Source organism: Neophocaena asiaeorientalis, unplaced genomic scaffold, assembly GCF_003031525.2.
Source record: "Neophocaena asiaeorientalis asiaeorientalis breed wild unplaced genomic scaffold, Neophocaena_asiaeorientalis_V1.1 scaffold177, whole genome shotgun sequence".
Lineage (NCBI taxonomy): Eukaryota > Metazoa > Chordata > Mammalia > Artiodactyla > Phocoenidae > Neophocaena > Neophocaena asiaeorientalis.
This window is the reverse complement of record NW_020172779.1, coordinates 5092745-5118282: the sequence shown is the minus strand read 5'-3', so window position 1 is coordinate 5118282 and position 25538 is coordinate 5092745. Positions and strand designations below refer to the sequence as shown.

At 42.0% G+C, this 25538-nt stretch overlaps 1 protein-coding gene across 2 annotated transcripts in view; it reads right to left on the bottom strand.

The window, feature by feature from the left end:
- DEPTOR (DEP domain containing MTOR interacting protein) overlaps positions 1 to 25538 on the bottom strand; it is a 141249-nt gene that overhangs the window by 83126 nt on the left and 32585 nt on the right. For both annotated transcript variants that reach the window (XM_024741241.1, XM_024741242.1), the window contains exons 2-3: positions 21980 to 22158; positions 20836 to 20959 (exon numbers count right to left, since the gene is read on the bottom strand). In XM_024741241.1, coding sequence (XP_024597009.1) covers positions 20836 to 20959; positions 21980 to 22158 — 303 coding nt within the window. The remainder of the gene's footprint in view (positions 1 to 20835; positions 20960 to 21979; positions 22159 to 25538) is intronic.

Here is a 25538-nt window from a genome sequence, read left to right as displayed (position 1 = left end):
AAAAAAAAAAAAAAAAAAACGCCTGGCCTTCACTTCTGTTGTCAAACCACTCTGTCCCTTTCAGCTTAGCAATTTTCCTTTCAGGGTGTGGGGAGGACAAGTGGATAGCGGTTTATTTGTGTCACTTCTTGAAACCAGAAAAATGACCTGCCAGCCCTCTAGAGCTCCTGCTAAGTAACTCCTGGCCTCTGGACAAATGGCTGGTTAGCTGCTGCTGCCAATGTGAGCTTTAGACAAGAGACCAGTTGGCAGGCCTGCCTGGATCGGCCCAGCTAGTTATTTAAAACATGCTCCACAACCCTTAGCTCTTCCTTATTTCACTTTCCCTTAAAATCAAGCATAATACTACTCCTATCCAGATTCTTCTCCTTAGGACAAAGGCTTGCCTGGGATTGATTTTAGTATCAATATGTAGTCACAGTGTTAAAACAATAATTTGACTCACTACTCGGTCCAATGATCTCTTGCTATGTAACAAGTTGCCCCAAAACTTGGTGGCTTAAAACAACCAACATTTATGGGAATGTATTTAAATTGGTGCAGCCAGTATGGAAAACAGTACGGACGTCCCTCAAAAGACTAAAAAGAGAGTTGCCATAAGATCCAGAAATCCAACTCCTGGGCATATATTCAGACAAAAGTATAATTGAAAAAGATACATGCACCCTTATGTTCTTTTTTTTTTTCTTTTTGGCCACACTGCGCAGCATGTGGGATCCTAGTTCCCCAACCACAGATCCAACCTGGCGCCCTGCAGTGGAAGCACAGAGTCCTAACCACTAAACCACCAGGGAAGTCCCACCCCTATGTTCTTAGCAGCACTAATTACAGTAGCCAAGACAAGGAAACAATTAAAAAAAAAGAAAAATAACATTTGCAGCAACATGGATGGACCTAGAGATCATTATACTAAGTGAAGTAAGTCAGAAAGAGAAAGACAAATACCTTATGATATCACTTATATGTGGAATCTAAAATACAAATGATACAAATGAACTTATTTACAAAACAGAAACAGACTTCACAAACATAGAGAACAGACTTGTGGTTGCCAAGGGTAGGGGAGGCAGTGTGGAAGGGATGGATTGGGAGTTTGGGATGAGCAGATGCAAACTATTATGTTTGTATAACTGAATCACTTTGCTTTACATCAGAAACTAATACAACACTGTAAATCAACTATACTTTAATAAAAAATTTTTTTTTAAAAAGCCCAACCACCATTTAATCATATCTTAGTATTCTGTGGGTTGCCTGGGGCTCAACTGGGCAGTTCCCCCATCACCTTTGCTTGGGATCACTCATGCAATTGCAGGCAGACAGTGGGCCAGGGCTGGATGTCTGGCCCTGCGGTGCTCCTAAGTCAGTACAGCCTTTCCTTCCCATGAGACAGCCTGGACACTGAGATACAGAGCTCAAGAAGAATGAAGCAGATGCTGCCAGAATTTTTTTTACACTTTTATTAGCATATATTAAGATATTAATAATAATACAATATTATTAATATATATCCACTTACCAGACAACTAACCCATTTAACATGTAAAATGCAATGGTTTTTGGTATATACATCAAGTTGTACAACCATCACTACCATCCATGTTAAAATACTTTATCACCCCAAAGGAAATGCTGTACCATTAATAATCTTCCCCCACTTCCCCATTCCCCCTGCCCTAGGCAAACACTAATCTACCTCCTACATCTATGAATCTGCCTCTTATAGACAGTTCATATAAATAGAATCATACAATATGTGGTCCTGTGTGACTGGTTTCTTTCATTTAGTATAATGCTTTCAACATTCATCATGTTGCAGCATGTATTGGTACTTCATTCCTTTTCATTGTCAAATAATATTCCACTGTATGAATATTCCACATTGGGTTTATCCATTCATCAGCTGATGGGCATTTGCGTTGTTTCCTTTAGGTTATTATGAGTAATGTTACTTTGAAAATTTATATACAAATTTTTTATGTGGACATATGTTTTTTTACTCTTGGATATACACCAAGAAGTAGAATTGTTGGGTCACATGGTAACCTTTTGCGAAAATGCCAGACTGTTTTCTAAAGTGGCTGTGCCACTTTACATTCCTACCAGTACAGTATGAGAGTTCTAATTTCCCCACATCCTTGCCAGCATTTGTCATCTGTTCTTTGTTATTAGGATCCTCCTGGTGGGTGTGAAGAGGTATGTGAGTGTGTTTTTGATTTGCATTTCCCTGATGATTAATGATACTGAGCATGTTTTTGTGTGTTTATTGTCCATTTATATATCTTCTTTGCAGAAGTGTCTATTCTGATCTTTTGCGCATTGTAAAACTAGATCACTTGTCTTTTTACTATTGAACTTTAAGTGTTCTGGATATATTCTTTGATGCAAGTCCTTAATCAGACATATGATTTGCAGATACTTTTTCCCATTCTATGGGCTGTTTTCTCACTTTCTTGACGGTACTGTTGCTAGCCCCAAACTTTTTAATTTTTATGTAACTCAATTTATCCATTTTTCTCTTTTGCTGCTTGTGGTTTCGGTGTCACATGTCAGAAACACTGCCTGACACAAGCCCATGAAAATTTACTTTTATGTTGTCTTCTAAGAGTTTCAAAGTTTTAGTTCTCACATTTAGCTCTGTAATCCACTTTGAGTTAAATTTTCTAGAAGGCACGAGGCAAGGGTCAAACTCTGTTTGCTTGTATGCGGCTATCCAGTTATCCCAGCATCATTTGTTGAAAAGACTATTCATCCTCCATTGAATTACCTTTTTGACTCTTATCAAAACCGATCAACCATGTCAGGCCTTCTTAAACTGCTTAGGCTCAGAAGTCACAGCATGTCAATTGCCCTGAATTATACTTGTTTAAAAGCATGAAATTAAAGACGAATGTAGCTTCAATTCCTAACTCTGCATACCTGTTAGCTACATGACGCTCCTTCCCCAAGTGTAAACTGCAGATAACGACAGTGCCTACTTGGGGAGCTGCTATGCAGTTTAAGTGTGATAAGGCACGAAACGCTTCAATCGTGGTGTTGAACACACCTTAAACACTGAATACATTTTAGCCATAATGATGATGATAACGATTATGATGATAAAAATTTTCTAGATGGAGCCATAAGATCAAACCCCTTTCTTTATGGCAAAATGAACTAAGATTCTGTGCATATTTCTATAGACAAGAATAACAATTCCATTTTAATTAGTAATGAGAAATGGGGATGATGCTCTGAAAGTCTTATTTTTATAGAACAAATTCATCTTCAGTCAAAATGGTCCTGTGTGGGCCTATAACCATGATATAAAGCCACACACCTTATAAGGTGTTAGGCATTAACAATATTCGTCTCCTGGAAGTACTCACCAGATTTTGATTGTACATGTGACTGAGTTCAACCTTTCCTGGATATATATCTGAGTCATATTTCCCAGACTCACTCTAACCCAGGGGAAAGGCAGCATCACAATAGAAGGAACTGCTACATTTAGGAGCCAGTACAGGAATAGAAATAAGCTGATAGCAATCTCCTTGTGCATTGAAAAAAACATTCAAAGGAACTGAGAAGGCCCTATATAACGTGGGAACATATGTGAATGGTATACAAGGGCACAAGCTAGGGAGGAAGCCAAAATGACCCATGGGCTATTAGGCCGGAAAGATGCTTTAGAAATTAAAGAGCTTTAAAAAAATAAAAAGCGTTAGTGTAATGATAAATTATTTTGAAAAGCAAAACATAAAATTATATACATGATAACCATTAAAAATTAAAAATTCATTCATCCAAATATTAAAAGAGTTACTTACCCCTGGGGGCAGTTTCTGAATGATTTTTCTTTTCACCTTAATAGAATTCTCTATTACTCAAATTATTCCCCAGAGAGAGTATACTATGTTTATAACTGGGAAAAACGTTCTCAATAAAGAAGTTATATTAAGGTTAAGTTTATATTTCACCAGATGACTTGTCCCTGACAAAATGCTTATATTAATGCCCAATATAATAAAGTTGCTCCCAATGTATAAATTATACATATAGATGTATGCTTCCAAAATACAGTTCGAATGTGTAACACTGACTTGTGTGATTAGGAAGAAAGTATGAATTATGGCGAAATGCTTATATGAGCATTGATATTTTTGAATACTATGCTATTATCTATAGAATAGATGTGACAGGCATAAATTGATACAATTTTCATAATAATTTGGTTAGGAACTAGTAAACAGAGAGCTGTTTGGTTAGTATTTGTCAGTAAAACTATTATATATTTAAAAAGGTGAGGGAAAGGGAAGAAAAACAGCATTTTACACCCTTTGCCAACAAATACCTTTCACCTTCCTTCAGTTGTCTTCATATCATACACTGAACAGAACATACTCTTTCTCATCTTTTTTCCTTACTGGTTTTCTTCCCTTACATCCTCCCTCCTCCCCTTCCCTGGAGAAATCCAAACTATTCTTCAAAAAAAAAAAAAAGGCGCTCCTTGTACACTGGTGCAGGTTGTTCACTGCACAAGGGAACCTCGCTTCAGCGACAAATGAAGTCTAAAATCCAGTGCCCACTCCTCAAGAGCAGTCCCTGTGGAGGAGAGGTACTGTAGGAGCTTGAAGGGAAGGGCAAAAGGGCGTCTGTTTCTCATTCGCACAAAGGTGCTAAGTAAGATAGTGGGGTTCTGCTTTGAAGGGCTAAAGTACTAACCTCTCTTTGAAAATATCCCAACTAAAAAGCAATTCATACAGATCTCTCCTTTTTTTTTTGAACTCTGAGCCAGTACCATAGTTTTGTATATATTCTCTCAATTTTTAACATACTATCTTTACCCCTTCAGCTAAACTAGAAGCTTCTGAAGGACAGACACCATGCCTTCAATGCTGGTGAAAACACAGCCCCGGGAGGCAGTATAAATTAGGTGCTTAATAAATATTTGTTAATCAACTGACTGGAAACTAAGAATACCAAACAACAGTAATGGAGAGTGTTATTTGTCTTTGAAGTTAAAATCCCTTCCTCTTTGCTTGCTATTTTAGATTTGCTGGAAAAAAAGCAAGAACTTTTTTAGTGCTGGTTTTATGCTCTGAAGAGACGGATATGCTGGAACCTAAGTTGTAATTTTCACATTGCCCACAGTTTTTAGTGTTGTGCTAAACATTTTCAGCTTTTTAGTGTGGTTGTATTAAACATTTCAGCTGTTGTTACTGAACTTGAATCAGCTTTAGATAGAAGCTGAGTGTGGATTCCAAGGCCATGGTTGTCCTAAAAGGCTACATTCAGCTACGGTTTCATAACCATAAAATTACACAAGAGGGAGAGAAACCAAGCACTTCTGCACTGAATTCAAAACAATTCAAACCTCTGTGAACCCTTTCAAACAACTGTCAAGGGAAGCTGGGTTCTCAAACATTATAAAGGCTCCTTTTAAGGGAATGGTTATTATTTATTTTGGATGCTTCCATAATTATTAGAAAATAGAAGGATTTGCTGCCAAAAACAAAGGGGAAAAAAAAAGGAGGTAAAGAAAGAAGGTTAGGAGGGGTAAGATGAAGTAATTAAGAAAAATTAAAGATGATACCAACAAGGGAAAATAAAATGAACATACTTTAAAGAGGTAAGAAAAAATGATAAAAAACTGAACACAGTGACAAGTAGGGACTACTTTTCTGCAGGTTAACAGGCTAGGTGACAGAAGGACCACTTTATCCTGCGTATTTGTGGAAGTTACATGAAAAAGAATGGGAAACAGTCTTTCCTCTTTTTTTTCAACCAAGGTCTTACATTGTACAATCCTAAGACTCCCTCTCTTAAAACAGATTTAAAAACCACTGCTTTGATACATCTATGACCAACTGATTTTAACAAGGGTGCCAAGGCCATCTAATGGGGGAGATAATAGTCTTTTCAACAAATGGTTCTGGGATAATTAGAGAACCACATGTAAAAGAATGAAGTTGGACCCTTACCTCAAACCCTATACAAAAAAATAACTCATAATATATTAAAGACCTAAATGTAAGAGCTAAAGCCATAAAACTTTGACAAGAAAACATAAGGATAAATCTTCGTGACCTTGAATTTGGCAAAGGATTCCTAGATATGACACCAAAAGCACAAGAAAAAAAAGGAAAAATAGATAAATTAAACTACATTAAAATGTAAAACTTTTATGCTTCAAAGACACCAGCAAGAAAGTGAAAAGACAACGCAATAAATGGGAGAAAAGGCAAATCATATGTCTGATAATGGATTTGCATCTGGAATATATAAAGAACACTTAAATAAGAAGACAACCCAGTTTAGAAGTGGACAAATGATCTCAACAGATCAAAGAAGATATACAAACGGCCAATAAGCACATGGAAAGATGCTAAGCATCATCAGTCATCAAGCAACTGCAAATCAAAACCACACCGAGGGGCTTCCCTGGTGGCGCAGTGGTTGAGAGTCCGCCTGCCAATGCAGGGGACGCGGGTTCGTGCCCCGGTCTGGGAAGATCCCACATGCCGCGGAGCGGCCGGGCCCGTGAGCCATGGCCACTGAGCCTGCACGTCCGGAGCCTGTGCTCCGCAACGGGAGAGGCCACGGCAGTGAGAGGCCCGCGTACCGCAAAAAAAAAAAAGAAAAAGAAAGTTTCCAGCAAAAAGAAATAGTTCACACATAAAAGAAAGCGAACGAGAATGGCCTAAGACTTCTCACTAGCAACCCTGAAAACTGCTGAGGGAAAATGACTGCTACCTCAGACCACCACAATCAAAGGACCAACCCAGTGAGAAAACAAATTAAAGATATTATCACATATTTACCTCCCAAACATTCTTTCTCAGAAAGCCACTGAAGAATGTGCTCCGGGGCTTCCCTGGTGGCGCAGTGGTTGAGAGTCCACCTGCCGATGCAGGGGACACGGGTTCATGCCCCGGTCTGCGAGGATCCCACATGCCATGGAGCGGCTGGGCCCGTGAGCCATGGCCACTGAGCCTGCGTGTCCCGAGCCTGTGCTCCGCAACGGGAGAGGCCACAACAGTGAGAGGCCCGAGTACCGCAAAAAAAACAAAAAAAAACAAAAAACATACTGAGATACCACTTCACACCTACTAGTTGGCTAAAATCAAAGAGTCAGATAATAGCAACTGTAGGTAAGGATGTGGAGAAACTGGAAGCTTGTTGGTGGGAATGTAACATGGTACAGTCGATTCAGAAAATACTCTCTCAGTTCCTCAAACCATTAAACACAAACTTACAATGTGATCCAGCCATTCTAATCCTAGGTATATGGCCAGGAGAAATGACAACCTATGTCCACAGAAAAACTTGTACACAAATGTCCTGGCAGCATTATACATTATTGTCAAAAAGTATAAATAACCCAAATATCTATCAACTGATGGAGTTGAAAATGTCATATATCCATACAATGGAGCAATATTGGGCTATAAAAAGGAATGAAGTACTGAAACACACTACAACCTGGACAACCCTTGGAAACATTATACTAAACGAAAGAGGCCAATCACACAAGACCATAAATTATATCATTCCATTCATGTGAAATGTTCAAAACAGGGAAATCTATGGAGACAGAAAGTAAATCAGTGATTGCTTAGGGACGAATGGCAAAATAGAGAGTGATAGCTAAGAGGTACAGGGTTTCTTTCGAAGGTGACAAAAATTTTCTAAAATTCTGGTGATGGTTGCAAATGTCTGTGAATATACTAAAAAGAATTAAATTGTACACTTTAAATGGGTCAATTGTATGGTATTGACCCAATTCTATCTCAATAAAGCTATTAAAAAATCACTACTTTGGACATTTCATTTATTCATTCATTAATTCAATAAATATTTACTGAGCATCTTCTCTATCCTAGGAGATGCAGAAATGAAAAGACATGGACTTTGTCCTTAACCTGCTTACCATCCAGTGGGAAGCAAACATTAAAAACCTATGGGTGAGGGCTTCCCTGGTGGCGCAGTGGTTGAGAGTCCGCCTGCCGATGCAGGCGACGCGGGTTCATGCCCCGGTCCGGGAAGATCCCACATACCGCGGAGCGGCTGGCCCCGTGAGCCATGGCCACTGAGCCCGCGTGTCCGGAGACTGTGCTCCGTAACGGGAGAGGCCCCAACAGTGAGAGGCCCGCATACCGCCAAAAAAACCCCAAAAACCAAAAAACAAAAACCTATGGGTGGGACTTCCCTGGTGGTCCAGTGGTTAAGACTCCGTGCTACCAATGCAGGGGGCCTGGGTTAGATCCCTGGTCAGGGAACTAGAGCCCGCATGCATGCTGCAACTAAGAGCTCGCATGCTGCAATGAAGATCCCACATGCCACAACCAAGACCTGGCGCAGCCAAACAAATAAGTAAATAAAATATTAAAAAAAAAAACCTATGGGCAAGGTAGATAAATGCTACGATACTTATAACTCTAAGTATATATAGAATGAAAGGAAAGTAAGGAAGAAAATATACAAGTCTACCATAGAATGAAAGGAAAGTAAGGAAGAAAATACCCAAGTCTACCTGAGTCTCTTAAGGTCAACTCCTGTTTGACGAAACAGGAGTTGACCTTAACAGACAGTAAGAGGGGGACTTCCCTGGTAGCGAAGTGGTTAAGAATCTGCCTGCCAATGCAGGACACACTGGTTTAAGCCCTGGTCTGGGAAGATCTCACATGCCGTGGAGCAAATAAGCCCGTGTGCCACAACTACTGAGCCTGCAAGCCACAACTACTGAATCCCGTGCGCCTAGAGCCTGTGCTCCACAACAAGAGAAGCCACCACAATGAGAAGCCCGGGCACTACAACAAAGAGACGCCCCTGCTCGATGCTAATAGAGAAAGCCCCTGTGCAGCAACGAAGACCCAACGCAGCCAAAAACAAATAAATAAAAATAAATTTTTTAAAAATTTAAAAAAAAAGAGACAGTGAGAGGATACAGGATCAAGGAGAAGCAAGTACAGATGTACAGTATGAAGAGAGATCAGGACAAGCAGTTCAATGTTAAGTAGCAGCACGATGCGGGTGGTGGTGGGAGTAGGTGGCAAAGCAGAAGGAGATAAGCAGGGGCAATGGGACGCCATTAGGCCAGAAAGGTTCTGATCCTATAGGTGATAGAGTGGATGAATTCTGAGCTCTGGATTGCCAATGGAGGTAACAAAGATGACAGCACAGTGATCCTTTCGTGTGATGGTCACCTTTTCACTTTCCATTATGACAATTGTGTTTTCAGCTCAAAAAATGTATCAGCACTTACTGGATACCCCACCCTGCACTGGTCACTAGAATACAAAGAATAAGTCAAAGTTCCTACTCTCTGGAAGACCAGGAGGAAGCAAAGTTACCAAACTTCTTGAAAGCTTGAAACTGCTCTCGTACACTCTGATTTCACCCATCTGCTAGAAACCGGCAGGGAGTCATCGGTGGCAAAGGACCAATCACTAACCTCAGTCTAGGAGTAATGGGATAAAGAAACACTCAGCAAGCTGGAGCCACTGGTGCTCACGGAGATGCTAACAGCCTCTCAGCCATCTCTTAGCATGCACTAGAGGGAAGGGCATGGTCTGAAGAGTGAAATGTGATGGCAAGGAGAGACTTCACAGTCTTTCTGAATCTATCTGTCCTAGCGCAGGTAGGAAATATTGATATAATGAATACAAAACAATATCCCCGTGCCATGCAAAAGCAATCTGGGACTGATCTGGATGATTTTCTTCTCCTCTGCTCTTTCCCATCAGTACAAACAGTTCCAGGGTGACAGTGGCAAGGGGAGGGAGTCCTAGCTTTCAATCTCTGAACTGTGATTTCCAAGCTGGGGTTGGGCTCTATGATCCTCTGAGTTTCTTCTCTTAGGTAATGAAGGTAATGCTTACCTCAGTGGGGTTGTGAAAATTAGGGGCAATCTGTGTAAAGCATCTAGCGTACTGTCTGGCACAAAGCAGCAGTGAACAAATGATATATACACACACACACACACACACACCCCTGAGAATTGACCCTTATCAACTCTTATCAATCCTTGTCAGGTTGGACGATAGTCCCAACCAGCCAGAAGAACCAATTCCAAGCACCTGGGGAGAGGAGGTGACAGGTGAAACATAGAAAAACCAAAGTTTAATTACTTAAAAGGAAATTTTATACTCTAGAGAATGCTAACACGGAGGCAAAAGTTACTTTTATTTAGGAGATTGAATCATGGTAGAATACAGAGGACACTTTTATAAAAAATATCATTTGGGTGGTTGTTCCATAAGTGTGTTCAGTTTGTGAACACTGAGAGAGCTGCACACTTATGATATGTGTGCTGTATATAATGATATACTATACTTCAGTACATTTAACTTTATAGTTAAAGTTTGACTACATATTTAACTTCAATAAAGTTTAAAATGTTATCTGATTTTCTTTCCTTCTGGTCTGAAAGACTCTTTTGTTAGGGCCTCTAAAATTAATAAACGCTTTCTGTAGATTTGGTAGAACAAGGCCATTGTTTACACTTCCCAGCTCTGTGTGAAGAGACTGTGGTTCAGCAAGGACGTTTTCATTTAGCAAACAAAGAAAGAAAAACAACATAGCAACTACAGCAAGTCCCCTGCATACGAACCTTCAAGCTGCGAACTTTCAAAGACGTGAACGTGTGTTCCATCAACATCAGGCGTGAGTGACGTTGCAGCTTGCCCTCTGTCTCCTATTGCTGAGGATCCTTCAGCTCTACCATCTCCCACCTCCTCTCCCTCCTCCAGTCAGTAACTCTTCCTGCCTGTTCACTCGATGCCAGCCCCTGTATGCCAGCTGTTCTACCGTACTACAGTACTTTTCAAGGTACTGTACTATAAGATTAAAAATGTTTTCTTTATTTTGTGTGTGTGTTTGTTTTTTAAGTATTACTAGTGTGAAAAGTATTATAAACCTATTACAGTACAGTACTATAGAGCCGATTGTGTTAGTTGGGTACCTAGGCTAACTTTGTTGGACTTACGAACGTGCTCTTGGGACAGAACTCGTTTGTATATGTGGGGGACTAATTGTATACCTCTTGGAATCATCTCTGCATTAAAAGACAAAGCCACCTACCCAAGGAGCCTCCACACAAAGCTTCTAATAATGGAGGAATAACCTCCAACTTTACAAACCCCAACGAGTCAAGCCTTCCCCTGGTATCGCTCCTAGAAGGTCTACTTTTATAAGTGTCTCTCCTCCCAGGAGGTCCTTCCTTCTCTCCTACTCCCCGTGTGTTCTTCTTCCCCTTTGTTGCAGAATGCTTGGCATCGCCACACCCTGCCCCACCCACCTTAGATCCATTCACTCTAGAATCTCAACACTTAAAAACACACAAGAGCCATTTCCTCTAGGAAAGACTCTGAGTTCTTCATCTCTTCCAGATGGAATAAACTGACACTTGAAGTGAACTAGAGTTGTTGGATTCAAAGCATACGGGAGAGAGACATTATGCCATTTCTACAGGTTCACTCAACTGGAGGCTTAAAGCATGTTACTTAGCCCACCTCAAATTTGCTTTCCTTCCCTGTAAATTGATGGGAGAAATCTCTCCCTCTTAGAAGTACAGGAAGAATTAAATAAAATAATATGTGGAAAATATTTAGAATGATGCCTAATGCATAGAAGTCCTCAGGAAATGATGGCTATGATTATTATTCTTTCTCTTTGAATGTCTGTGATCAGAACCTACAATGAGTAAATACGAATAGAGTGATCTTAGAATAGCAAATATCTACTCCTGGTTTTAGTCCAATTTGAACATGCCAAGGTTAGGAAAGAAAGAGGCTGTCCACTGACTTCTTTCCTAAGTAAGGATGACCATGCGTTCATTTATCTATTCATCTCTTCAACAAACATTTATTCAGTATATGCTATGTACTGGACATCGAGGCTCTAAAGTTGTGTGCGACCTCAAGGTCCATAACCTCAAAGAGCTTCTAGTCAAGCTAGAGAGACTGAAACATCAAGTACAATCACCTTGGAGAAATGTGGTTGCCGGGCTAGAACTCAGGTTGATGAGGGTCAGAAAGGGAGCCAAAGAAATTCATTATAATCCAACCATACTCCATACTCATAAACAGTGAGAGTACCCTGTGCTAATTCCAACCATCACATCATGCATGGTACAGACTCAGAAAAAAACAGAAAGAGCAAGTGACTTTTCCATTGATAGAATGTGGGCAATTCCTCATGCCTGTCCATTCACGGAGATAGGAGACAACTCATTTCAGATCCCAGGTGGGTCTCACAGGCTCTGTCAATCAGGGTCCCCTAGCAGGAAACTACAAAAATGTACAAATGGGCTAATAAGAGGTAGTCTAGCATAAAAGAACTACTAAAGCTATGGGCAGGGTTAAGGGAAACTAAAAGAGATGGCAAAGGTCCAGACTAGCAGTCTGTGATCATTAACAACTCCAGGCCTCAGGATTATGGAGAGAGGGCAGTTTCCAGAGCCTAAAGAGGATAGATGTTAAGAAGAGGGCTGCCTGATGGGACCTGTGGCCTTCAAGAGCAGGGAGCAAGCAGAGAAATAAGTACTCTGACCTTACTCTCCTCCCTTCTACCTACTTCCTGCTAGTGCCTCCCACTGACCCAGCCAATGGCAATGGAGCCTGTTGACTCAGGCCATGTAAGTCAGCCTCCTGGAGCACACGAAAGGTGGGAAAAGGGTAGAGAATGATCTGGAGGACAAACAGAAATGTCCTGCATACAGGCTGGGCATCTGACCATGCAGAATCTAATTCTCGCATATAAAGGCATGTGTTTTTTTTTTTTTTAATGCAACCTGGGTCACACAAGGATACTTTGGACGATGTGCATTTTTCCTCACATATTGGAAACACAACACGTCCTGTATGAGGTGAGACTCCACTGAACTTTATCTCATTTAGTCTTCATGACAAGTTTGTGAGCTATGTCTGTTCTTCCAATTTCAATTTTACGGATGAAAACAAGACTCGGACAGGTTGAATGTCTCGATAAGTGGCAGGAGAAGAACTCTGACACACGCTTCTCCACCCGCAGAAATCTTAAATGGTTTTTCCATTCTACCAAGTTGAAAAGTAACTACAGAGATTGATCGGCAAAATCGATGTTACAGAGACTTGGTTCGTCGCCCTGCAATTACACAAGATCAGGAGAACCTGGCAGAAATGACCGGCAACCAATCCCTGTCGAGGAATCACGTCTACTGCTGAAGCAACAACAGGTGTCTACCTCTAAATCAAGTCATTTCTGAAAAATCAACCAGAGCTAGAAATCTGTACATGACAATCTAGGGCTGACGACTTCTGACAAGCACAGCTGGCCTGCTGCCTGTGCTGTATGTTAACAAAGCTCTAATATTATCGCCATATATTTATTATACGGAGGGAAAGCGTGGCATTGCCAAGAAGCAGTAAAGAATGATGTGATTTCCAAAACCAGACTCAAGGACTTAGTAGAAACCAGGAGATGAACACTTTTTTCAGGTCCATTTATTTATTTGTTCATTTATTTATTTTTTGGCCACACCATGCGGCATGCGGGATCTTGGTTCCCTGACCAGGGATCGAACCCGTGCCCCCTGCACTGGGAGCACAAAGTCCCTTTCAGGCCCATTTAAAAATCTACAAGCTGCATATTGTTTAATATTGTTTAGTGGTATTCATTCCTGCTACAGCCTCCTTGGATAGAAGCTGTAGAAACTTTGTGAATTAGAAGCCGCAGACTGAAAAGGAGTTACACGTGGGCTCACGTGCTCTGGAGCTGGAGACCACGGTTTGAAATGCTCCCCCAACACCCCACCACTGATTTCTGGCTATGTGAAGGTAGGCAAGTTCATTTACCACTCTAGCCTCGATTTCCTTATTTGCCAAAGGGAGAATCACATTTTTTATCTCATTGGCGTAGAATGAGGCTTGAATAAGAAAACACATGTAAAGGGCATGGTATCTAATAAGCATCAATAATGTCCTGTGGTTGCTCCTTTCACCAATATCATCAGCATCTTCAGGCCTCCTCCACTGTCCCTTCAGCGCCTCTCACCATCTTTTCAAGAATGTCTGCATAATGAACAGACCGGGAAGATAAAGATAATTTCTCCTTCTGAGTCAGAAAGCAGGTTTGCTTGAAGACCGTTTCAAAAGGTTCCTCGAGCCTGGGGTTCCTCTTCCGTAACCCAACCCTGGCAGGTGTCATCTGCACCTCATTGTGCTGTTGTTTGGGAGCTAAGCCTTGGAGGACCTGTCAAGAAAATGATGATGCTCTGCCTACGGCTACTGCCGAGAGCAACAAATTGTTCTTTGTCTCCCAACCCAGGGGTCTCCTACCTGCGTCCATGAAATGGTGGCAGGCAAACCCGTTAGCTTGCAAGTAAGATAAAAATCTCAAGACTCTTGACAGTTCTCAACGTGAGTTAACACAGTATCAAAACTCATGCCTTGTCACCCAGACTACATAGCTGCAAAAGGTAACAACTTTTATTCTACTTACACTGCAATTTTAGCACGCCCTTCAAATCATCCAAGAAGGAAATATTTACTCCAAGATTCCTGTAAAACCACTAATTAACTGGGAAGCACAAGCAAACTGTGCAAAGCTGTATATAACATATTAGAAAGTATTTTTATTACAGTTTGCAAAATAATTAAGATATAGTTTGAACATAAAACTTGAATCAATTTGCAGAACTCAGGATCCCGGTTTGGAAAGCACTTCTATACTGCAAATGCAATAAGACAGAGACAAAAACTTGAAGGCTTTTTTTTTTTTTTTTAAACTCCAGCTCCATGTTCTCAGGTTACACCAGCCATTAAGCCTCTTTCTAGCTCAGGTGCCCCATCTCTGCAATGGGATTTATTGTGCCTACTGGGTGTAACTCAGAGCTGTACAGAGCATCAAGCAGGTTAAAGGACAAGATGCTTTGTAAACTCTAAAAAGGCAAGACAAGGTACACCTCTGACTCCTGTCGCTTACCATGAAAAGCAAGCTCTCTTTAGCTTTTTCATGGTACCAGCTCAGCAGCTTGTAGCAATCACAGCATGTAGAATCCTTTGTTTATTCAACAAATATTTATTGTGCCAGCCTCCCCGAGGGAACAGGAAAAAGCTCCCAGGGGTATATGGTAGAGAAACCTCTGATAAGATAAAACACACAAAAGGGCTTTTCCCCTTTGTATATAGTTCTCCCCTAATATTTCTCTTCAGTTCTATGAAATACAGAATATAAAGGAAGCAGTGGGAACTCAAAGAGATCTAATGGCATACAGGCACTTTAATTCTTCAACCAGGTATACACTCCAGAAACAGAAACAGACTGCTGGTGGCTGGAGGGAGAAACTCCTGATAAAGGCTGTATCTTAAAATACTATCATAAAACAAGAAAAACAAATGTCATTTATTTATATTATGATTTACTAGTCTAATAGCAGCTCAGATTTCGTGGGCTCTCAACTCTATGCCAAGCACTGTACAGACTGGATTTCATTTAATCCTTCCAACAGCCTTTCCAAGTGGGTCCCCCACTTATCTCCATTTAAGACTACAGGTCAGAGAGGTTCAAAGCCTACTCAAGGTCACGGAGTGAGCAAGTTGTGAGGCTGGGATTGACGACCAGGACCATGCAAGTCCAAAACCCACACCCTCTGCCACTTACTGTGAGAGAGAGGCCTCATGTCACCTGCTCCCCTATAATGTTCCTCGCATTGGGACAACTTGAAAAAGTCAGCTTCTGCTCCTTAACTAGCATTCGCTGGAGTACCTCTGAGTTAAGGTAACGGAAGTGACGTAGACACTAAAAGGCAACACACAGAGTCACTGACTTTTAGTCCTGAGACGCAGATTTGTCCTACAAAATAGCCGACTGAGAAACACCACCAGCGGTTAGAAAGCCAAGGTGCCCCCAAATTAGTACGTCTCAGCAAAACCCCAGCCAGAAACCACCAAGTTTCACAAAGGCCTATAAATAACACAGAACAAACAAGCCAGAGGAGAGCAAAAAGGAAATACTGACAACAGAACCAGGCCCTTAGGGCTGGATGGGAGGCTGGGGAAAGCACGGCCTGCACACCTGTCACCCTGGGTTCAGGCATCTCCTGTCCGCCTCAAGCTGTAGCACCAGGACGCAGAAGTGACTTAACTGTTCTGGATCCCAGATTCCCCTCCTTCTGGGACAATAACGTAATGCCCCATCTATATTACATAATTATTTACTACGTTATCACTATTATCATTACTGTTATTATTTACTACTCTATTATTACTCTGTTCAGGAGGTTCAGATAAAATAATCTAATGGCAGTGCTTTGAGAAGCTTAATGTACAAATAAAAGTCCCTGTTGTTTTTTTATCATATTTACAGAACACCACATAGATTTACTGTGAAGGAGAATCATTTTACCCCCCTTTTCCAAAGTCTACTTTATAATCCTGGAATATTTTCAGTAAATTTTTATAGCAAATCTCATACCCAGATATTCACAAACTCCATGTTACATTTTTGAAGTAAACACTGGTTTCATTCATTTAATCTCCATTGAAGGCAACAGAAGAGATGTAGTCATAGCCTAGTAACAGTAAGTTTGGGCTCTAGGTTCAAGTCCCAGCTGGTTGTTTTTTTTTTTTAAACGAATGAGGTGACCTTGGGTAAGACATTGAACCTCTCCTTGCAACTTTTTTCTCATCCATAAAATGGGAACAATGAAAGCATCTATCTAGGGGTTGATATGATGATTAAATAAAATAGATTAGTCAGGATGTCTGATATATAGCTAGCAATCGACAAATAGTATCTATTGTTATTATCTTAAAAGGAAAACAACTAAAGGAATAATATATCTTTTGTAAGACCTTCTTTCACTAATATTAGAGCTGTCCTAAACAAGGGTTCCAGCTAAAATAATAGAGGGGAAGAAAGTCAGTTCTAAAATAAAGTCCTTGAAAAGATGAGCTATGAACAAAATTAGCTATTCATTTCTTAATGTTATTTTTTTTAAGTATCCAAGACTTACGAAATAATAGTACATGCTGAGATTCATGGAAAAAATGGCCAGAGAAACAAGGAAAATGCATTAAAAATATAGATAAGTGTATATACCAAACAAAATTGATCAAACAGGTAAACTGAGCTATCAATTCCAAAGGCCCTGAAGTTTGTTCCACGCATGTTCTAGCAACCAAAGGTAGGGGCCAAGATTTGTGAGGTGGCAGTTAGGTCACGCAAGTTCAGTACTTACGAAATTACTTCTCCTAGTGTTAATTTTACAAGCAGTTTGAAGAAATAAATTTACTTGGAATTGAGACACTGAACGTTAATGACTAGAAAGCCAACTGCACACAGAAAAAGTACAGCAATATTGATCAACTCGTCCAGGGATCAGAAAGTTTCGTCATCCTTTTCAGCAAATATTCACCATCTACGATTGGCCGGGAACATGTGAAACCATAAGAAATACAAAGGAGGATAAAGCAGGCCCTCCCCTTAAGTTTCTTAGTCTAATGCCATAAACAAAACGAGATGAAAGTTTAACACAGTTCTTTCATGGGGTAAACACACAGTAGCAGCACCTAACTCAGTCTTAAGGGGACGCTGAAGGATTCTCAGAAAAGGTGAGATTGAACACGAAGCCAGGAAGAGTCAGAGCGAGCTAGAGAAAGGGCTGAGTGTGGCAGGAAGAGTCTTCTAGACAGAGGGAACAGCATATGCAAAATGTACATCAGATCACCACTTTACCACTCCTTACTGTCTGATGGCCTCCCATCACACTTAAAATAACATTTTCGATATCATGGGGGTAAGGGCCCTTCACGATTTGGTCCCAACTCATCTCCTGCTCTCCCCCTTACTTCCGGCCCTCTGGACACACTGGCCTCCTTGCTGTCCTAAACTACGTAGAGCATGTTCCCACCCGAAGCTTTTACCCTTGCTGTGTCCTCTGCCTTGGACGCTGTTCCACCAGATACATACAAGGCTCACTTTATTCAAATGCCACCTCTTCAGGGACGTCTTCCCTGTCCCCCCGTCTAAAACACCTCGTCACCCTCAGTGAGTGCATTTCTCCTTCTATACTGAAAATCACCCATACTAAACTACATTCCTCTTAATGTCTGCCTCTTCAACTAGAATGCAAGGACTTCCCTGGTGGCACAGTGGTTAAGAATCCGCCTGCCGGGCTTCCCTGGTGGCGCAGTGGTTGAGAGTCCGCCTGCCGATGCAGGGGACATGGGTTCGTGCCCTGGTCTGGGAAGATCCCACATGCCGCGGAGCGGCTGGGCCCGTGAGCCATGGCTGCTAAGCCTGCGCGTCTGGAGCCTGTGCTCCGCAGCGGGAGAGGCCACAGCAGTGAGAGGCCCAAAAAAAAAGAATCCGCCTGCCAATGCAGGGGACATCGGTTCGATCCCTGGTCTGGGAAGAACCCACATGCCGCAGAGCAACTAAGCCCGTGTGCCACAACTACGGAGGCCACATGCTGCAACTACTGAAGGCTGTGTGCCTAGAGCCCATGCTCAGCAACAAGAGAAACCACTGCAATGAAGAGAAGCCCACATGCCACAGTGAAAAGAAGCCCATGTGCCACAACAAAGAGTAGCCCCTGCTCGTGGCAACTAGAGAAAGCCCGCGCACAGCAACGAAGACCCAGCACAGCAAACAACAACAACATACTAGAATGCAAGGTCCATGAGGGTAGAGGCTTTGTCTATCTTTGGTCCAGGGCACAGTTCCAGTATATAACTATAACTGTGTCTGGCAGGTGGTGAGGGCTCAATAAATATTTGTTGAATAATTAATGAATTAATAAATGCCCTGAAGGCAGAGAGGAGACTTGGATGGTCTAGAGACACAGTTTAGTGTGAATGGCACATAGGATGTAAGGGGAGAAGAAACAGAAGGTAGGGCTGGAGTAAGTATTTTCTAGAGGGTGTGAACAACTTTTTTTCAACTTTTCTTATCATATCCATCCCATTAGTAAGAACAGTTCTCTAGGGACTTCCCTGGCGGTCTAGTGGTTAAGACTTCGCCTTGCAATGCAAGGGGGTGTGGGTTCGATCCCTGGTCGGGGAGCTAAGATCCCACCTGCCCCGGGGCCCAAAAACCAAAACAGAAGCAATATTGTAACAAATTCAATAAAGACTTTAAAAATGGTCCACATCAAAAAATCTTTAAAAAAAAAAAAAGAATAGTTCTCTATCAGACGTTTCAATTATTGCTAATCCCTGCTCCCATAAAGTGGTTACCCAGATCCCAAGAGATAATCTGTAGCTAGGGAAGAGTATTACAGAATCCCCCGGCTTCCTTCCATGGAAATGACATGTATGTTTTTGACAACATAAATTCTTATAGTTTGAAGAGACCATCAGGGAAATCTAAATACTTAACATCTGCTAGAATTTTCCAAAAGGAACTAAGAAAGTAAATGAAAGCAGCAACAAAACATATATACACACTCAAGCAAACAAATGGAGGTGTTGATGGACCCCTTCTATTCAAATTCATGTGAGTCAGGGAGATGAGGGATTTTCTGTACTTTGATATAGAAAGCAAGGAATAAGAGAACTGGGAGAACTGGTACATGTTGGGCATTAATTGGTTGGCTAATGCCAGCTCCAGAAACCAAAGTGAACAGAACTGGGACAGAGGTAGAACACAGGACAGACAGAATCAAGGATCATCAACAGTGTCATGTTAATATCTGAAATGACTATCCTCCATGCGGTCTGACAACATAGCAGAGTTACTGAACCAACTATTTAAGTACTCGACACAATGTATTCTTTTAATTCCCAGGACAGCACTCAACACCTAGGAGGGAGGTGCTATCACCCACTCCCATGTCATAAAAGAGGACACTGAGGTTTACAAAGGTAAGGTAATGGGGCTAGAACTCAAACCCTGTCTGGCTCTTAACCATCCGCTACTTAATCTGACCACCCAGGTGCAGCTCCCTCACGCACCATCCCACTTATAGAGTAGGCTCTTTTATGTTATAAATACATGTTTTGAAAGGCAGTCAGAGTTAAGGAAAGGGTGCCACTGCCCCTGCACTCCTTTCTCGAATGGTTGCCCTGAAAAAAGGAAGGTAGGGTGAGAAAGGGACCACGGAAACAGCAGACCAGCTCAGAGACAAACCAACTGGGAGATTCCATGTCCACCAACCAAATACTCCTGGGCCACAGTATATTCATCTGTTACAAAGAGCTGAGAGATTATTCCTCTTCGACCACCCTGCTATCTGAAGTTCTCTCACTATTTGTCTCTTGACCTGAACTTGAACTTCCCCTGTACTTAACACTGCTTCTCTAGCCATTTAAAAGACTAAACTTCTAAGTTTATATACTAGAAGATACTTAAAATACTTAAGAGAACTGGCAACTGCATCACTTGATGGCAAACATTAAGTGCTGACCTTCTGTTTTCACTTCTGGAGTTTTGTTAAATCGACTTAAATGTAGAAAATACTATTTAAATAAATTCTTTATTAAGAATCTTATGAACTCAACTTAATTTCTGGTAAAGAGAAAAGCAAGTGAGTGATAGAGTTTTATCATATTAAAAGGAACAGCTATGGGCTTCCCTGGTGGCGCAGTGGTTGAGAGTCCGCCTGCCGATGCAGGGGACACAGGTTCGTGCCCCGGTCCGGGAAGATCTCACATGCCGCAGAGCAGCTGGGCCTGTGAGCCTGCGCATCCAGAGCCTGTGCTCCGCAACGGGAGAGGCCACAGCAGTGAGAGGCCCGCGTAACACAAAAAAAAAAAAAAAAAAAAAAAAGGAACAGTTATGTAATCATTCCACATGGAAGAGCCAGGCTGAAGTCAAAATGATAAAAGACTGAAATAGCCCTGCTTCTCACTACAAGATTACAGAACATACTTCTCATACAGCCTCTGTCCTCTCACGAAGGCCTTCACTTCGTTGTCCAATGGGAAGGTGCCATCATCCTTTCTAAAGCGATAGAAGAGTTTGACGTCCTTGAATTCCTTATGCTCATCACACACTGAAAGGCAATATACACAGAGAGGCAAATAAGAAAAAAAAACACCTCTTATTTAATTACTCAAATGAAGGAGGATGCTAATTAAGATTTGTTTTATTACCTACTTTCTCAAGCACACTACTCTATGATTTAATACACAGTAAACTGTTTAGCACAGCACCTGGCACAGAAAAGTGCTCAGTTTTATTAGCTATCATCATCATCGTCTGTTAAAAGAGTCACGAAATTCAATTCATCATTCTTTCTACAAACTCTTCTTGAGCATGATATTGGGGTAGGCATCAGCCTCAAAGAATATGAAATCTAGCGAGATTAAAAGAAATGTCGACATGTCATTAAAATATGGCGTGATCAGGCTACGAAAGAGCTGAGGAGATATTCAGTGGGAGCCCAAAGGAGCACCCAGTACCCCAGCTTTGGGGAATGTACACGTCTCTGAAGAGTCTGAATGTAAGTGGAGACCTGAAGAATGAGTAGAAAACAAGCAGAAATGCAGACGGAGGGCATTCCAGCCCAAGAGAATAACAGCATGCGAAGGTCTTGGCCAGGATTAGAGATTTCAAGGAGACACGTTCATGAATGTTCACTGAACCACTGAGAGTAACAGCAAGAACTTGGAAACAACTTAAATGTCTGTGAGTAGAATGCATAAAGGTGTGATGGCATACACTGCAGCGAAAATGAGCAAACAAGATACACTATCAACATGAATGAATCCCACAAACAGCGAACTGATCAAGTTGCAAAAGAATAAACATGCCTCTCTACGATGACTTAAAACATTTAAAACGATATGTTACGTTGCTAAGAGACGTATCTACAGAAAGGAAAAAATATAAAGAAGTCCAAGGAAATAAAGCCAAATGCGTCTTGGAAGAAGGAAGGGAATGTAATTGGGGAGAGGTATACAAGAGACAAAGTAAAATGTCTATTTCTTAAATGGGTGGGTTCATATCTGAAACAGAAGATATAGTCCTTTGTTTCGTCTCGAGTTACCTTGACTGTCGCCACCTCACTCACCGTGATGAATAATGCCCCGGTCTGCTAATTTCTGCATGAGTTTAATTGCCGTCTCTCTGTCAGAAGCCTCTTTGTGTTCAATCAACCAGTCAATCAGTTCTTTCGCAACAAAACAGTTTGGGTAGGTTTTGAGATGATGTCGCCTATCTTTAATAACCTTTTCTTCATGCAGCCTGAGCCTGGAAAGAAAATTTGGCAATCAGTTGAGGAATTCTGATAACACATGATCATTAAGCCAATCCCAGAGAACAGTACAAAATGGAAGCCTGAGATGCATCAGAGTGCCATCCAAACACCTTTATGTCAGTGGGTGATTTCCATACTGTCAGAGCCCAGAGGCCCCAGGAAGTGATTCCACCCACAGACCTAGAGATGATACAGGTAAAGGGGAGGGAAACCCAACCACGGACAACCTAGACCTCTCCTGTCACTCAGGAGACTGAGAAAAGCTTTCTCACCCCTACTCTGGCTCACTCCCTTCTCTCTCTCTCTCCACCAGTGGGCTTATGGTTTCAACCAACTAACAAACAAGACTCTGGAAACTTGCTGAAACGAGGTACTTCCTCTTCATCACAGATTGCTCAGGATCCACCATATTTGAATTCATTCAGTCACATAACAAATATGAATGAGTGTCTACCATCTGCCCATCAGGCACTTGCAAGCACTAGAGACATACATCGGAAAATGGGCAAGATCCTTGCCCTTGCTGGCCTTGTTTTCCTAGGGGCAACAGCTAATCCTTTTGTGGGGCTCTTTACATAGATTAAATCACCTAATGCTCAAAACAACCTCACCAGAAGTCATTATTACTATCTCCTTTTTTTTTTTTTTTTTTAACAGCAAAGAGAACTGAGGCCTCAGAGAGATTAGGTGACTTGTCCCACAGCTAACAAATAGTGAAAGTGAGATTTGAACCCTGATGGTCTCACTTTAGAGCCTGGCTTTCCAACTGCCACATCATGTTGCCTCTCGCTAAGTAGGGATAACTGAAGAATCCAGGAGAGATGGATAAAAGCTGTTGGACAAATACAACTTATTTACAGGCTGCCGGATTATCCTGGAGAAAAGTAAGTGACACAGAGTCTTCCCTGGCTCTCTTCAGAGCCCAGTGACTTTTTTCCAAAAGAGTCTTAAACCTGCCTTAAAAAAAAAAAGTTTCTTCCATTTGTCTTCCTTTCTTTTATCAGCCCTATGTTTACTTTTTAATTCTCAAGGGAAGGATTGAGTTGGGTGAAACAGGAGGTAAGTTTTCTTCCTATTCAACCCACGTGACTCCTATGCCTCTTACCTCGTCATCTCAATGTTGTTGAGAAATGGGATTGACTGAGTAAAACACACAGTAACCATGCGACCTGGGCAAGTGACTTAATGCCTCTTTTTTCCTCTGTAAAATGGAGGCAACTATGCCTACCCTGTCCTTGGCGATGTTGAGATTTGGGGCATAATGTCTGTTAAGTACCAGCAACACAGTACAGTACCTGACACATAACAGGTCCCATCCACCTTTCTTCCATTTCCTAAGGAAGGAACTAGGTCCTATCCCTGCCTGTTTGTTTTGTTTTGTTTTGTTTTGTTTGTAGTACACAGGCCTCTCACTGTTGTGGTCTCTCCCGTTGCGGAGCACAGGCTCCGGACACGCAGGCTCAGCGGCCATGGCTCACGGGCCCAGCCGCTCCGCGGCATATGTGATCTTCCCGGATCGGGGCACGAACCCGCATCCCCTGCATAGGGAGGCGGACTCTCAACCACTGCGCCACCAGGGAAGGCCCCTGCCCATTTTTTGAACAGAGTGCACTGAATGGAATTTAATGGGTTTTGATAGCCCAAGGGTTGTGATTATGAGTTGGGAGCATACTGGGCTGGAACTCTGAGGCCTAGATGCTCTTCCTTTCTAGACCACTGTTATAGGCTGAAGTGGGTTCCTCTGAAATTCATATGTTGAGGCCCTACTCCCTGGTACTTCAGAATGTGACTGTATTGGAGATAGGGTCTTTTAAAAGGTAATTACATTAAAATGAGGTCATTAGGGTAGGCCCTCATCCAATAGGAGTAGTGTCCTTATAAGAAGCGGAGATTGGGCTTCCCTGGTGGCGCAGTGGTTGAGAATCCGCCTGTCAATAGAGGGGACACAGGTTCGAGCCCTGGTCCGGGAAGATCCCACATGCCGCGGAGCAACTAAGCCCATGCACCACAGCTACTGAGCCCGCACACCACAACTACTGAAGCCTGTGCACCTAGAGCCCGTGCTCCGCAACAAGAGAAGCCACCACAATGAGAAGCCCGCTCGCCACAACTAGAGAAAGCCTGTGTGCAGCAATGAAGACCCAACGCAGCCAAAAATAAAATAAAATAAATAAATTCTTTTAAAAAAGATAAAAGCAATGAACATCTTAAAAAAAAAGAACTGGAGATTAGGACACAGACATGCAGAGGGAAGCTCATGTGAAGACAGGAGGAAAGCGCCGTCTACAAAGCAAGGAGAGAGGCCTCAGAAAAACCAATCCTGCCAACACCTTGATCTCAGATTTGTAGCCTCCAGAACTGTGACAAAGTAAATTTCTGTTGTTTAAGCCACTCAGTCAGTGATACTTGGTTATGGGAGCCTGAGCTAAGACAACCACCAATTGCCAAAGAGGCTCCTGAGTGGTCTGGGGATGAAGGGCCCAGCTGGGGGAAGGGAGAGAAGAAGAGAGATGAGAGTCCTTACAGGTATAAACTGCATAGGAAGAAAAGAACCATTTTAATGGAGTTGTTGCTGTATGCTCGGTATTGTACTAAGCATTTTCACATGAGCTGACTTAACTGCTGTAGCCTGAATGTTTGCACAAATTCACACGTTGAAATACTAAACCCTAAAAGGTCACTTATGAGAACAGTCAGGAACACAGGGCTTGGCTCTCATCTTGACACTGCCAGTAATTCCAGATGACCAAACTTCTGAGCATCAGCATCTCCATCGGTAAAATGAGGATAACGGCAGCTCCCCTGCTTACCTCGTCACACTGTCACAAAGCTCATTAACAAGAATAAAGATAGCATTTGAGCCCTTGCTATGTGCCAGCAACAGTTTTGACTGCTTTATTTATTTATTTATTTATTGGCGGTACGCGGGCCTCTCACTGCTGTGGCCTCTCCCGCCGCGGAGCACAGGCTCCAGACGTGCAGGCTCAGCGGCCATGGCTCACGGGCCCAGCCGCTCCGCACAATGTGGGATCTTCCCGGACCGGGGCACGAACCCGTGTCCCCTGCATCGGCAGGCGGACTCTCAACCACTGCGCCACCAGGGAAGCCCTTGACTGCTTTATTGGCATTAACCCCCATGAAAATTCCCCGAGGCTGGTAATATTACAGCCACAGATGATACCAAAGTAGAGTTGTAATTATTAATAAAAAATAAATGAGCCCTAATAAAAAAAAAAACACATTCACATCGGTGTGCTAAAGTCATCACATGAATCCCTCTAATTAATTCAGTGACAAAGACACTGAGTAATTTGTTTAACATGCTCAAAGTGGCAGAATGCAAAACATTAATTTTTAGCCGAGATGTCTGTCA